The 13465-nt window shown below is 47.8% G+C and overlaps 1 protein-coding gene across 4 annotated transcripts in view; it reads left to right on the plus strand.

Annotated features, from left to right (window-relative positions):
• Positions 1–13465, plus strand: part of STX8 (syntaxin 8) — a 350582-nt gene that overhangs the window by 315011 nt on the left and 22106 nt on the right. For 3 of the 4 annotated variants that reach the window (XR_001880919.1, XR_001880918.1, XM_017849240.1), the window contains exon 8: positions 2169–2273. The exons of the other annotated variant lie outside the window; for it this stretch is intronic. Coding sequence is in view for 1 of the 3 variants with exons in the window: in XM_017849240.1 (XP_017704729.1) it covers positions 2169–2273 (105 nt within the window). In the remaining 2 variants the exon portion in view is untranslated. The remainder of the gene's footprint in view (positions 1–2168; positions 2274–13465) is intronic. 4 annotated transcript variants of the gene reach the window in all.

The raw sequence follows: 13465 nt of genomic DNA on the forward strand, positions 1-13465 counted from the left end.
GCGACCGGGTCCAGCTCCTCCCAGCCACACCCTGTCCCCTGTCCAGCCCCAACCTCAGACTCCAAAACCACAGCCTCCTCATTGGGCCTCTGGGTCTGGCTCTCACAGAAGGGAAGGAGGAGAAAGAAAGGGAGGGAAGAGGGAGGAGAAAGAGAGGGGAAGAAGGGAGAAGGGAGGAGGGGAGAGGGAGGGAGAGAAGAAGGGGGAGGGAGGAGGGAGGGAGGAAGGAAGGAAGGAAGGAAGGGCTGACTAAAACTAATTTTGTTGATATCTTAGATATCTCAATAGTGGCCTGAAAGTTCTAATTTCGAAAGTGATGGAGAGCCTTTCAATCATCTTGCTGATAACCCAAAATTTAACAATTAGAAATGTATTCCTTTAGTCAAAATCTGTCCCTCGTTTAAAGCACATACATCGTTAGCATAGGATATATATTAATTAAGCTTCTGTTCTTGTGGACATCTTTTGGTTGAGGAAAAAATGAAACAGAATTACTCACATTTCCACAAAAAAGGGTGGAGTTACTCTAAAGAAACATGTTCCCTTTGTTAGAAACCACGGCAGACTTGGTAAGCCTGCATCACTCCTTATTTCCTAGTCCAGCTTCAGAGAAAATAATCTGTATCCAGCTCAGTTGCATGTACTGGACCAAAATCACTCAGGGGATGCTGGCCAACCTGTGGATCGGCTGAGCTTGCCCTGCATGCCTAGGGCCCTGTGGCTTGATGGATAGGATCATGGGGTAGATAGAAACCATAGCTGCCTTGACTCACACCTCAGCCAGAGCTCTGATCTAGAAAGATGCCATTTGAAGGGGCTGTAGGCACACCATGAAGCATGACTGGCAAAGCCTTAATAATAAGAAAAGCGAGCGTTTATTGAGCATTTACTATGTCACTGACATTATTGCAGCACATTATATATACTACTTTATACTATTCCCATCTTGGTTTTTTTTTTTTTTTTTTTTTTTTTTTGGGAGATGGAGTCTCACTTTGTCACCCCGGCTGCAGTGCGGTGGCACGATCTCGGCTCGCCTTCTCCACCTCCTGGGTTTAAGCAGTTCTCCTGCCTCAGCCTCCCAAATAGCTGGGATTACAGGCATGCACCACCACACCTGGCTAATTTTTGTATTTTTAGTAGAGACAGGGTTCCTCCATGTTGGTCAGGCTAATCTCGAACTCTTGACCTCATGATCTGCCTGCCTCAGTCTCTCAAAGTGCTGGGATCACAGGCGTGAGCCACCCCGCCCGACCTGTTATACCCATCTTATAGGTGAGGTCCAGATCGGTTAAACGGCTGGCTCATGATCACACAGATGGGAAGTGGAGTAGCCAGACAGTCAGCTCTCCAGCAGACTTACACCTCTAAGCAAAGAGAAGTTGCTAGTGTATGTAAATAGGTAAGGGTGGGAACAGTGGAACTCTATTGACCAGGGGGAAGGCACTAAAGGAGAGACAGAGAATAGCAATGTCTCTCTGCATTAGTGAAGCCAGCCCTTTACTTAGAGGTGATGGGGGGGAAATGGGAAGGCAGAAGAGCTCCACCTAGGAGGTAATAGACAAAGGAAAGAAGTTCTCATGGACGCTTGGAGTGAAAGTGGAAATATACCAAGGAAGGGACCCCAGAGGTCCGGGTGAACCACTCAGCCCTGGTAGGCTGCAGCTCAAGAGGATGGTTGAGTCATCAGAAATGAAAGAAGTGGAAGTTGTAAAGAGATCCTTGACTTGAACAGTCAAGTAATGATGATTTTGTTGGTTTCTGTGACTTAGGGACATTATAAAGAAATTGTTGGGCCAGGCGCGGTGACTCACGCTTGTAGTCCCTGCACTTTGGGAGGCCGAGGCGGGCACATTACTTGAAGTCAGGAGTCCAAGACCAGCTTGGCCAACATGGTGAAACACCATCTCTACTAAAAATACAAAAATTAGCCAGGCATGATGGTGCGCACCTGTAGTCCCAGCTATTTGGGAGGCTGAAGCAGGAGAATCGCTTGAACCTGGGAGGCAGAGCTTGCAGTGAGCCCAGATCGTGCCACTGCACTCCAGCCTGGTGACAGAGCGAGACTCCGTCTCAAAAAAAAAAAAAAAAAAAGAAAGAAATTGTTGTATTCTTGAAGACTTTGTTTAAACAAATGTCTATATCACTCATGCATTTGGGTTTTTTAGGACTTTTCTTTTTACTGGAGAAAGTTATGAACAAAGCCGGGCTGATGATCAAATCCCTTCCAGAACAGTGGTTGAGATCTGACCTCCACCCAAGCCAGCAAGCAGGTAACAGATCTGGGCAAGAAGGCATTATCTGTACCTTAAGAAGACCAAGTGAGGTTAACATGCAGAGGAGGGATGGCAAAACCAGAGTAGGTGGCACATTTGACACTTTTCATAAGAAAATGACTTTCTTGTCTGACTTTTTGGTAGAAAATTCTCATGAGTAAGTACCAGTTATGGTCATTTCCCCAGAGCTGACATGACACTGTAATGATTAAAATATGAATTGTGATTCAGTTACTCTAATCTTATATTCAGTACCATTCAATGAGACTAGAAAAGAAGCACCCCTTTATATCCAGGAAACTGTTAGAAGGGACCACTGAGAGCAGACTGCAGAGCGTGTTAGACTAGACAGCAACAGAGCCACTGCGTTGAGGCCTGCCACGTAAACACACGCCCACTCCCAAACCGCTTGGATTTCTTAATGTGAGATGGGAATGGGTGGGAAATCGCCGAGGCAGAAAGGCCTCAAGCCAATTCTGCAATTAGCCAATAGCCCATCCTGGCCTCCACGTTCATTTAGATAAATTTTGAAATCAGCAGCAAACTGTGGAGCCAGATTCTTTCTTTGCGAGGAGAAAGTCAGACAGTGTAAACCTGCGTAGCGCCATGAGGTAAGCATGTGGGACAAGCTCTGCTTCCCACCCCCTGCAAAGACACCCCTGACTGTGTGTGGCCTGGCGTGGTCCTCACTGGCAGTGGGGAGAGGGGTCCCTGCTGGGGATGGCGACTGGATCCAGGACCTAGCAGCCCTACCTGGAGGCCCTGCTTCCAGGCTCACCCCCATCTTAGTTAAACCTGCAGAGGGGATGTTAATTAGCGAAGACCAGCGCTCAGGGAGTTGGGGGAGCTCTTAGCTCTCTCCCTTCCAAGAAAGATGACCTTTTGGACCCAAAAAGGGGAATTGGGCTCCAGTTGCTCTCATTCGAGGCAGTCGGAGTGCTTCCCACGTATCTCATTTATCCTCATGACACCCCAGAGAGGTAAGTTTGTTTGAGATTTATACAAAGTTATGATTATGCCTCTCGATTCCAGTTCCTGCCTCTATGTCATTCTAAACCTCAAGTCTCATCCCCATCTCACTTTTCCTAACATAACTAAACCCTTCGGGGAATGGAACGTCTCAGGCTTTCGCCTCGCCAAAGGGTGGTTTTCCCCCTTCCTTCTTTGTTGTTGTTAAGTTTGATTTATTGCTTCGCATTCTAGCCAGGCTCGATGGATGTTCAGAATATTATAAATAATGTGGATTGAAAAGATTGTGCTGAAATGTTTATTGCGTTCTTAGAAAGAGAACAAGGAATGGTGCGGAGAGGGCGGCAGTGGGGAAGGAGGGGCGTGAGGAAGGTGGGAAGGGGAATCCTGCTCCTAGGATATTTTAGTGTGTCAATAAAAGACAGTGCTCAGAAGGGAAAGAACTTACATTGCAATCATGCTATCAAGAATGCAGAAGTGTTCCAGCGGGCATAAAGAATATACTTCAAGAATGTAAGGACCATAAGGAACTAATCATTAGACTATTCTCTGTCTCATTTCCTCACCCACGGTGCTCAAAGAAGGCCAGCAATAGAGAGGCTGTCTGTGCTTTAAAACTAGCTCACCAGCACACTAGCTTCGGGGTACCCTCCAGGAGGGCTGACAGCTGTGGTTAGCTGTGTGTGAGTGAGAAGGCATCTCCCTGTGACTTCTTTTGCACCTTACAATCTGGAATCTTTGTTCTTTAGGTGCTCTAGAAATATAAATGTTATCCAAGGTTGGGATCCCTAATGCGGGGAGATCCACACTGGCTCATGGGCATCCAGAGATCACATTTCAAGCTGAAATCCTACCAGCTACTCCCTGCCGGGTAGTTCTCTGGTCCTTGTTCCTTCTCAGGGCCTTTCCTCGGGTTTCTGTGAGGAAGAAGGCAGTGTCCTTAGCGGCCAAGGCCATCTGTGTCAGCCTGATGCGACATAGAAAAGCCCGGCAATCTGGCAGAGATCATTCTTTGAATCCCTCTCTATTCTAAGCAAGAGCGGTCATTTGGCCACCCCAGCTGCTGCTGTTGGTCCCACACACCCCCTCAGAACAGAACTATCTTTGTCAAGAGGAAATGAGGCTGAGGGATATTGGCGTGGGGGTGGATTAGGACAGCAAGAGAGCTTTGTGTCAAACACATCCCAGGCTGCTCCCCTTCTCAGGGTGCGTCATCAGCGGCGACAGTCACTGGGTACCTGCTTTGCCCCCAGGACAGTGACTTTCCCACCAGCTAGGGAGCCCTGGCCCATTATCCATATTTACAGTAGCCAGAGAAAGCCACAGCTTCTTCCATCATGGTAATAGGTGATATTTTATTGTATGGTGTGAAGAATTGCTTCAGCACCAGCGGAGTCACGTGGAGGGCTTGTTAAAACAGGTTTCTGGGTAGGACCCTTGAAGTTGAATGTCCTTCTTTCTTTTCTTTCCTTTTTTTTTTTTTTTTTGAGACAGAGTCTTGCTCTGTCGCCAGGCTGGAATGCAGTGGCACGATCTCGGCTCACTGCAACCTCTGCCTCCCGGGTTCAAGTGATTCTCTTGCCTCAGCCTCCCGAGTAGCTGGGACTACAAGTGTGTGCCACCATACCCAGCTAATTTTTGTATTTTTAGTAGATTCAGGATTTCACCGTGTTGGCCAGGATGGTCTCGATCTCTTGACTTCGTGATCCACCCACCTCAACCTCCCAAAGTGCTAGGATTACAGGCATGAGCCACCGCACCCGGCCGCATTTCTTTCTTTTTTGAGTCAAGGTCTCAGTCTGTCATCCAGGCTGGAGTGCAATGGTGCCTCTCGGCTCACTGCAACCTCCGCTTCCCGGGTTCAAGCGAGTCTCATCCTTCCCGAGTAATTGGGATTACAGGCACATGCCATCACACCCAGCTAATTTTTGTATTTTTAGTAGAGATGAAGTTTCACCATGTTGGCCAGGCTGGTCTCGAACTCATGACCTCAAGTGATCCGCCTGCCTCGGCCTCCCAAAGTTTTGGGATTACAGGTATGAGCCACCATGCCCAGCCTGAAGTTGCATTTTTAACAAGCTCTTTGGTGATCTGTGCTCCTGGTCCCAGCTCACACCGTGAGTTGCCATGCTGTAAACATAAACCTTTCTGTCATTAGGTGATTTTTGGTAACTTTTTGAGAATGTCTCCCGATAGAGGGTGATAAAAAAAAATACAAGGAATGAATGAAACGTGAACCTCTGATAGGAACCCATGAGCATCTGGTAAAATCCCAGCATGTCACTCCAATGCAACTCTGTTCATTTAATTGCAAAGTAAGTACAGAACATATTCTCCTAGAATTTTAAATTCAGATCACTAATGGAGAATATATTGGTTTTGAATTTAGCAATACCAACCATACTTACTTTACTTAAACCCTTTATAGTTCTTTAAAACCACTACTCCTTGATTACCTATTCTGTTGATAGTTTATATGCTTTCATTCGTTCATTTCTTCAATCATTCATTCATTTCTTTAACACATATTTACTGAGCACTTAACTACGTGCCAAGTACTGTTCTAGCTGCTGGAATGTTCCCATGTTAACTACCATCAAGTAAGAAAGTCCTTTGAAATTCCTACTGCTGACTACTCATATTCCAGGTATTATACTATTTGAGTCTAAGCTATGAGCTGCTATCCAATCAACAAAAACATAAATATATGTTGCATATGTATTATGTGACCTCTGTGCTAGGCACAAGAGGAGACACAGACATTGGAAACACATGGCCTGTTATTTAACCCCAAAGAATTTATGGGCCATCAGGGAAGGTAAATCATGAATCCAATTAATTGTTAGTTTAACCAAATAGCATGTTAATTTCTGTACTGCGTGTGTTTAGTATACAGAAGCAGCATAGAAAAGCAGTCCTAGGATTGCCCTGGGCATGGGGAAAGAGGTGTCCCTGAGGGAAGGGTGTTTTCAAGCTGAGGCCTAAAGCCAGTGCCGGTGTGCTGGGTGCGGAGAAGCTGGCAGAGGGCCCCAAAGCAGTGTCAATGATCCCTGCCAAGGCACAGAGGTGTGAGAGAGTGTGGCATGCTCGGAGAGGGAGGCCAAGGTGGGGAAACTGGATCGTTTTGTTAGGAATGTGTCGTAATTCAACTTTTTAATGTTGCTTTGAAATGACTTCTGAAATCTCTGACAGACCATGTTTAATATAAGCCAGCCAATATTGCAAAGCCAAATCTGACCTTTTGGGTTGCCGATCCTACTTTTTTCCAGAAGAGTGGATAAGCAGAAGGTGATGACATCATTTTAATATTATCCTCAAACACCTTTTATTATTTGCACTAGCAGCAGACATTGGAAGGGCAGATATTTTGTGTTCTTTGCATGGCATGTGATACACACGTCCCTGGGATGAGCTCGAATATGCTAATATGTAACCTCTGACACTCAGCTGTGGCCATCAATCTGCCTGTTTCCAGGACGGTGTCTTGGGGGTCTGTTGAAACCCTTACTCTGGAGCATCTTATGGGAAAGGGAGAGGAAAAGAACGTGTACCCCAATTGCCTTATCCTCAGAAGTGACGCTCCAGATGCAATCATTTCCCAGTCTTTCCGCTCTGCCACAGTGACTCCTTGGGCCTCAAATACTTCTACTGACCCTTCTTGCCGATAGAATCCATGCACAACAGCTTTTACGCCAACCGCATTCTAGAGTTGATGGCTTGGGATCTTGTCCACTTGTTTTCGGTAGGCTCAGTGGTGGCATTGTTGAATCGGCCCACATCGCCTGCAGGTCTGCGTCTCAGAGCTGAGTAGGGGCTGGAGGGCACCAGTTCTGGCTCTGAGTTTTCACTTAGGAACACCAGCTGTTTGCTGCCACACTGACAGCCAACTCCAAAATGGCAGCCTCCCTATGTGAAGGACCAGTTTTAGGGCTCCTCAGATAATCTGCTGTTCACAGGAGGATATCTTCAGGGTGGCGAATTGTTTGAGGATAGTACTGAACGGGGGGGACATCACTGCAGCCTCATCCCCCAAGATGATGGACAGGATCTTGCACTGTGGAGTGTGAATATGTCTGTTTTCCTACCATATGCTCGGAGTCAGAGCTCTGCAGCCTGACTGCCCCTGTTGCTCTTGTGTATTTCCTAGATCAAACTCTAAGCCCCGATGCCACTTTTGGTAAGAGGCCCCTTTTCCACAATCCAGTGTAGAGCAAGTTTGAAGTCTCTTTTTTGTTTTTTGTTTGTTGTTTTTGTTGTTGTTGTTCTTACTCCACCAATCTTCGTGGTGCCCACAGGGCTCACAACTCTGAGGCTCTCGTGCTGCTCCTAGTGAAAAGTTAGCAGTTGACCAGTGTGCCAGGTCGGTTGCACCCTAGTTCTGCCATTAAGCATCTCACTGCAGCAATATCCTTAAGTTAGGTTCCCAAGGCCTAGAGAGGAGAGCATACGGGAGGGTCTGGGTAGAAGACGCATATCCCATCTGTGAGAACAAATCTCAATGGCCTTTTATTGAAATGCTCTTAATTTAAGCTCCTTTTTTCCTTTTTAGGCAGAGTTTTCTTTTTAGGCTCTTGTTCCCCAGGCTGGAGTGCAATGGCGCGATAGCTCAGCTCACTGCAACCTCCGCCTCCCGGGTTCAAGTGATTCTCCTGCCTCAGCCTCCCTAGCAGCTGAGATTACAGGCGCCCGCCGCCACACCCAGCTAATTCTTTTGTATTTTTAGTAGAGATGGGATTTCACCATGTTGGCCAGGCTGGTCTTGAACTCCTGACCTCAGATGATCCACCTGCCTCTGGCTCCCAAGGTGCTGGGGTTACAGGCATGAGCCACGGCACCCGGTGAATTTAAGCATTTTTATACATATAGGTATACAGGCTGTTGGAGAATTTTGTGAGTGCATAAATCTCAAAGTCTGTTTTCATGATAGAGTCTGTAGAGTGAGGTAGAGGAGGTTTTCAAGAAGAGCCTGGCAGCCATGTTTGGTTGCACTGAGAGTCGTCACATCCGACGGCGGGAGGCTGCTGCGTTCAGCTCAGAGGTCCTACTGGTGCTGTGGTGTCACACAACAAGGGGGATATGGGCAGCATTGAGCACTGAAGGCCATCACACATGGGGAAGGGTCATAGCGCCTTCTATCCAAAGACTGGAGATCGGGAATGCCACACTGGTAGTAAGAACAGTTTCCAGCAGGCGAGACTAGCAGCTAATCTCGGTTAAGAAGATACCATGAGCCGGGTAGTACGCTCAGCACTCAGCGTTTTATCTCTTTTTGTCTCCATGATGGCTCTGAGAGCAGAGGGTTATTACTCTCCTGCTTTTTGGCATAGAGGACTGGGTCCCTTACTCAAATGACAGCGCCATGGTCTGAACATGTGCAGTCTGCCCCCGCAGCCCATGGTGTTTCAGCTCTTACACCATACAGCTTCCGAAAACGGAAACCCTGTACTCACACACGCGTTCACCCTTTCACGCTCTCTGTCATTTTGCTGCATACGTGGGAAGTGACACACAGTGTTGGAAGCTAGAGGGCCAGGAGCTTCAGACTGCGGAATGTTGACCACTTGAAAGTAGAGATGACCTTTTGAACACAGGAGAGCCCATTTTTTCTGCCTCGACAAAGGGGACAGGCTTCAGAGGCACACTGAATAACTATGACAGATGTTGTGGTTACTTGGGAAAAGACTCGGCTGAAAGCAAAAGGCCCACGTCTGGCCGCTCTCTCGCCAGCCCCTTATTTTTCTTTTCTCCCATGGCCCTTAAACAGTCATCTTTCTTCTGCCCTCCCCACCGTGGCCCTTGGTTATATAGAGTTCACGTCACCTTGGAGGCCAAAGGAATGTGGAGATGAGTTGGGGGCCGAAGTAGCCTCCAGGATGACCAGTGGCTCTCCACCCAGAGCACCAGAAGTGGCACTAGTGATCCCACCTTACTGGAAATGCATTTACCCGAATTCTTATACACTCTTGGTGACATCACGTGTCTACTATTTCATCCTACTTCCACCGCCCTGACCTGGCTTCCTCTCGATTTCAGCCACCAGCTGGTGGCCAGCACTTTGCAGCTCTCAGCCAGCACGGCACTGAGGTGAAACGGCCACTAATACAGGCAAGTGTCATCAGTCTCAGAAGCGCGCTTCTCATCTGGGCGTAGAACAGTCCGGAAGGGCCATCTGAGGAAGAGCTGCTGTCCAGGAGGTGGCTTACCGCTTCTCACTTCAGAAAGGACCCCATGTCCTCACAGACCAAGCAGGCTCCAGTTCGCTGGCTGGGGCACCCCTGTTCTGGAAAGTGCTGGCACCCACTGCCAACTTCTTCCTCTCCAGCTCTCCTTTTTCTCCACTCCATAATAACACCCCTCTCTGTTTCCAGTTGTCATTACATCACCCTTCATTCCAACCAACTTTCGTAATGTGTTATTTCTAAGCCTACATCTTATTAACGTTTAAGGATGGCAGTTTCCTGATGGCGTGTAGGAAGGCACCCTAGTCTTACCTGCAGTGTTTCCAAATCCCACTCTAGGATGTCTGGTTTCTGGACCGTATCAGCACTCCCTCCCCGGTACCCCTAGGACTTGAGGGAAAGGGGGTGTGCGCCTTTCAGCCACTCTGTGTGATGCGCAATAGGGCAAGAGGAGCTGGATTTTCTTTCTAGCACTTACCACCTTCTAGTCCACTACATTGGTTACTGGTTGGGTTTTTGTCTGTCTTCACACAGGGAAGCCCCCCTCCAACGCCCCCAACAAACACACACTAGGATGTCAATTCGGTGAGGCCAGAGCTTCTTGTCTGGTTCATTGTTGTAGCCCCAGTACCTAGAACAGTGCCTGGTAGGTGCTCAGGCAACATGTGTTCGATCAAAAGCCACAACAGAGATGCGGGACACAGAGGGTACCAGTGTTATTTCTGCTTTCCCAACCGTGTCAGGAGTGAGGACCTTCTGTTTGATTTGTTGAGTAAACGTGTATTGAACCGGTCAGTGTGTAATGTGTATACAATGTATACAACATGGATAGCAAGTGCCTAGCGCCAGTCATGGTGCCGGACATGGCTCTTGTTAGAAGCACTGTGGTGGCAGGGGCAACATGCATTTGCCTGGGACCTGCCTGAGCCAGGCCCCCAGTCAGCCCATACACAGTGTGCCCAGGGAAGGAGGGATCCCCAGTGGGAAGGCTCTAAGCGACTAGCGTGTTCCATACAGTGTTCTTGTTAGCTTTGTTTCAAGAGGGTGAGCTCTCCTGCCCCCATCTGGGCCCCAGATACCTCTTGCCCTAGAACTGGAGCTCATCTCATAGTGACTTTGACTCTTTAGGACATCTATAGTATTAATCAAAGATTGCTTGTAAAATAATAGGATATGTGACCCTGAAAGAGAAGAGTCTGGAATTTGGGAAGGTGGGAGCCTTTTTTTTTTCTTTTCAGACAGGGTCTTGTTCTCTCACCCAGGCTGGAGTACACTGGCACAGTTGTGGCTCACTGTAGCCTCCACCTCCTGAGCTCAAGTGATCCTCCCACCTCAGCCTCCTGAGTACCTGGGACCACAGGTGTGTGCCACCACACCTGGCTAATTTTATTATTTTTTTGTAGAGACGAGGTCTCCCTATGGAGCCCAGGCTGATCTCAAACTCCTGGGCCCAAGGGATCCTCCCGCCTCAGCCTCCCAAAGTGCTGGGATTACAGGCCTGAGTCACTGCGCCCGGCCTTTCTTTTCTCATCTTCATTTTCCAAAGTTACTATGATATAAGCATATTGTTTTAAATGCTTTTTCTACTTTAAAATTTAAAACCATGTGAAGCATGACTAGTTCACTAAAGATGCCCAGAAAAAGATTTGCCTTCTTGTTCTTATATTACTGCTGAGAACTGTTGTTTGCAATTTGGCAGAACTTCCCCATTCTGGTTATCTATTGCTGTGTGTAAAAAATCAGGCTGGGTGCAGTGGCTCATGCTTGTAATCACAGCACTTTGGGAGGTCGAGGAGGGAGGACTGCTTGAGCCCAGGAGTTTGAGACCAGCCCTGGGAACACAGGGAGACCCCATCTCTACACAAAATCTAAAAATTAGCCAAGTATGGTGGCATGCACGTGTGGTGGCAGCTTCTCAGGAAGCTGAGGTGGGAGGATCACTTGAGCTCAGAAGGTGGAGGCTACAGTGAGCCGTGACCATGCCACTGCACTCCAGTCTGGGCGACAGAGTAAGACCCTGTCTCAAAAAAGGTAAAAGATCACCCCAAAATTTGGCAATGCAAAACAATTGTTTTGCTACGCTTCTCAATTCTGTGGGTTAGGAATTTGAAAAGGGCTCTGCTGGCTGGCTCTGGCTCAAGTTTTTCATGCAGTTGTAATATAGTCAGTAGAGTGGTGAAGCTGGAACCCAGTGGGGCTGGCTGGGCATCTCTTGACTGTCTCTTCTCATGATCTCAGGGTCCTTCCATGTGGTCTCTCCATTTGGACTAATTGGGCTTCCTTGCAGCATGGCAGCCTTATGGCAGTTGAACTACTCACATGGTGACTGTCCCAAACGAGCAAGGTGGAAAGGTGTGTCATCTTTATGACCCAGAGTCGAAAGTGACAGAGTGTCACTTCTGCCATACTCTATTGGTGAGGTAGTCACAAAGGGCTTATCAGGTTCGGGGGGAGGGGACCCAGATCCTACCTCTTGATGAGAGCAATGTTAAAGTCACATCGTATGAAGAGTATCTGGATTGGGAGAGAGAAATGCCGTCAGAAAATACAATCAGCGAGACTATGAAAATAAAAAATGTACGTACTCTTTGCTCCAGGATGCCATATGTAGGAATCTATCCTACAGAAATTTGTGTACCCATGCACAAAGGCTTATGTTCAAAGACGTTTACTGCAGCATTCCTTTTCACGGCAAAAATTTTGAAATAGCGTCAAAGTCTAGTAACAGGGTATCTTTTGAACAAATTAAGGTATAAAAGAGTCTGCAGCCACTAAAAAGATTGAAGGTAGGTCTGTGTGAAAGGCATTTAAGACAAATTAAGTGAAAAAAGCTAGTCATTAGATACTACTTATATTAGAATTCCACATGAGATGGAGTTTCATTCGCGTTGCCCTGAAGGGCAATGGCGTGATCTCAGCTCACCGCAACCTCCACCTCCCAGGTTCAAGTGATTCTCCTGCCTCAGCCTCCCGAGTAGCTGGGATTACAGGCATGTGCCACCATGCCCAGCTACTTTTTTTGTATTTTTAATAGAGGATGGGGTTTCTCCATTTTGGTCAGGCTGCTCTTGAACTTCCGACCTCAGGTGATCCGCCCGCCTCAGCCTCTCAAAGTGCTGGGATTACAGGCGTGAGCCACCGCACCCGGCCCTATTTGCTTGTTTTTTAGAGACAGGATCTCACTCTGTCGCCCAGGCTGGAGTGCAGTCAACAGGTATTTCTGTTGGGACTTTAGCCCCTTCAGAGTAAGGAGATGCAACCGACACTGGGTGTCCTCAAAGGCAACATCTTGGGACTGTCCTTTCAAGACTAAAGTAGTAAAGCAAAAGCATGCTAGTGTGACTTTTATGTTTTTCCAATTAACTAGACACAAATGGTGATTTTTGCTGATCTCTCTGCTAAAAGAGCTTGTTTGCAAAAAAGCAGAAATGACAGCCGGGCACGGTGGCTCAAGCCTGTAATCCCAGCACTTTGGGAGGCCGAGACGGGTGGATCACAAGGTCAGGAGATCGAGACCATCCTGGCAGACTAGGTGAAACCCCGTCTCTACTAAAAAATACAAAAAAACTAGCCAGGCAAGGTGGCGGGCGCCTGTAGTCCCAGCTACTCGGGAGGCTGAGGCAGGAGAATGGCGTGAACCCTGGAGGCGAAGCTTGCAGTGAGCCGAGATCGCGCCACAGCACTCCAGCCTGGGCCAAAAAGCGAGATTCCGTCTCAAAAAAAAAAAAAAAAAAAAGATTTTGGTTCGTTTAGGTTAAAAAAAATGTTTTTTGGGGCCGGGGGGGGGGGCCCTAGGCTGTAATCCTAGCACTTTGGGAGGCCAAGGAAGGTGGATCACAAGGTCAGGAGATCACGACCATCCTGGCCAACATGGTGAAACCCCATGTCTATTAAAAATACGAAAATTAGCCGGGCATGGTTGCACACACCTGTAGTCCCAGCTACTCAGGAGGCTGAGGCAGGAGAATTGCTTGAACCTGGGAGGCAGAGGCTGCAGTGAGCAGAGATCTCGCCACTGAACTCTAGCCTGGTGACAAAGCA

Source organism: Rhinopithecus bieti, unplaced genomic scaffold (genome assembly GCF_001698545.2).
Source record: "Rhinopithecus bieti isolate Rb0 unplaced genomic scaffold, ASM169854v2 scaffold_31527, whole genome shotgun sequence".
NCBI lineage: Eukaryota > Metazoa > Chordata > Mammalia > Primates > Cercopithecidae > Rhinopithecus > Rhinopithecus bieti.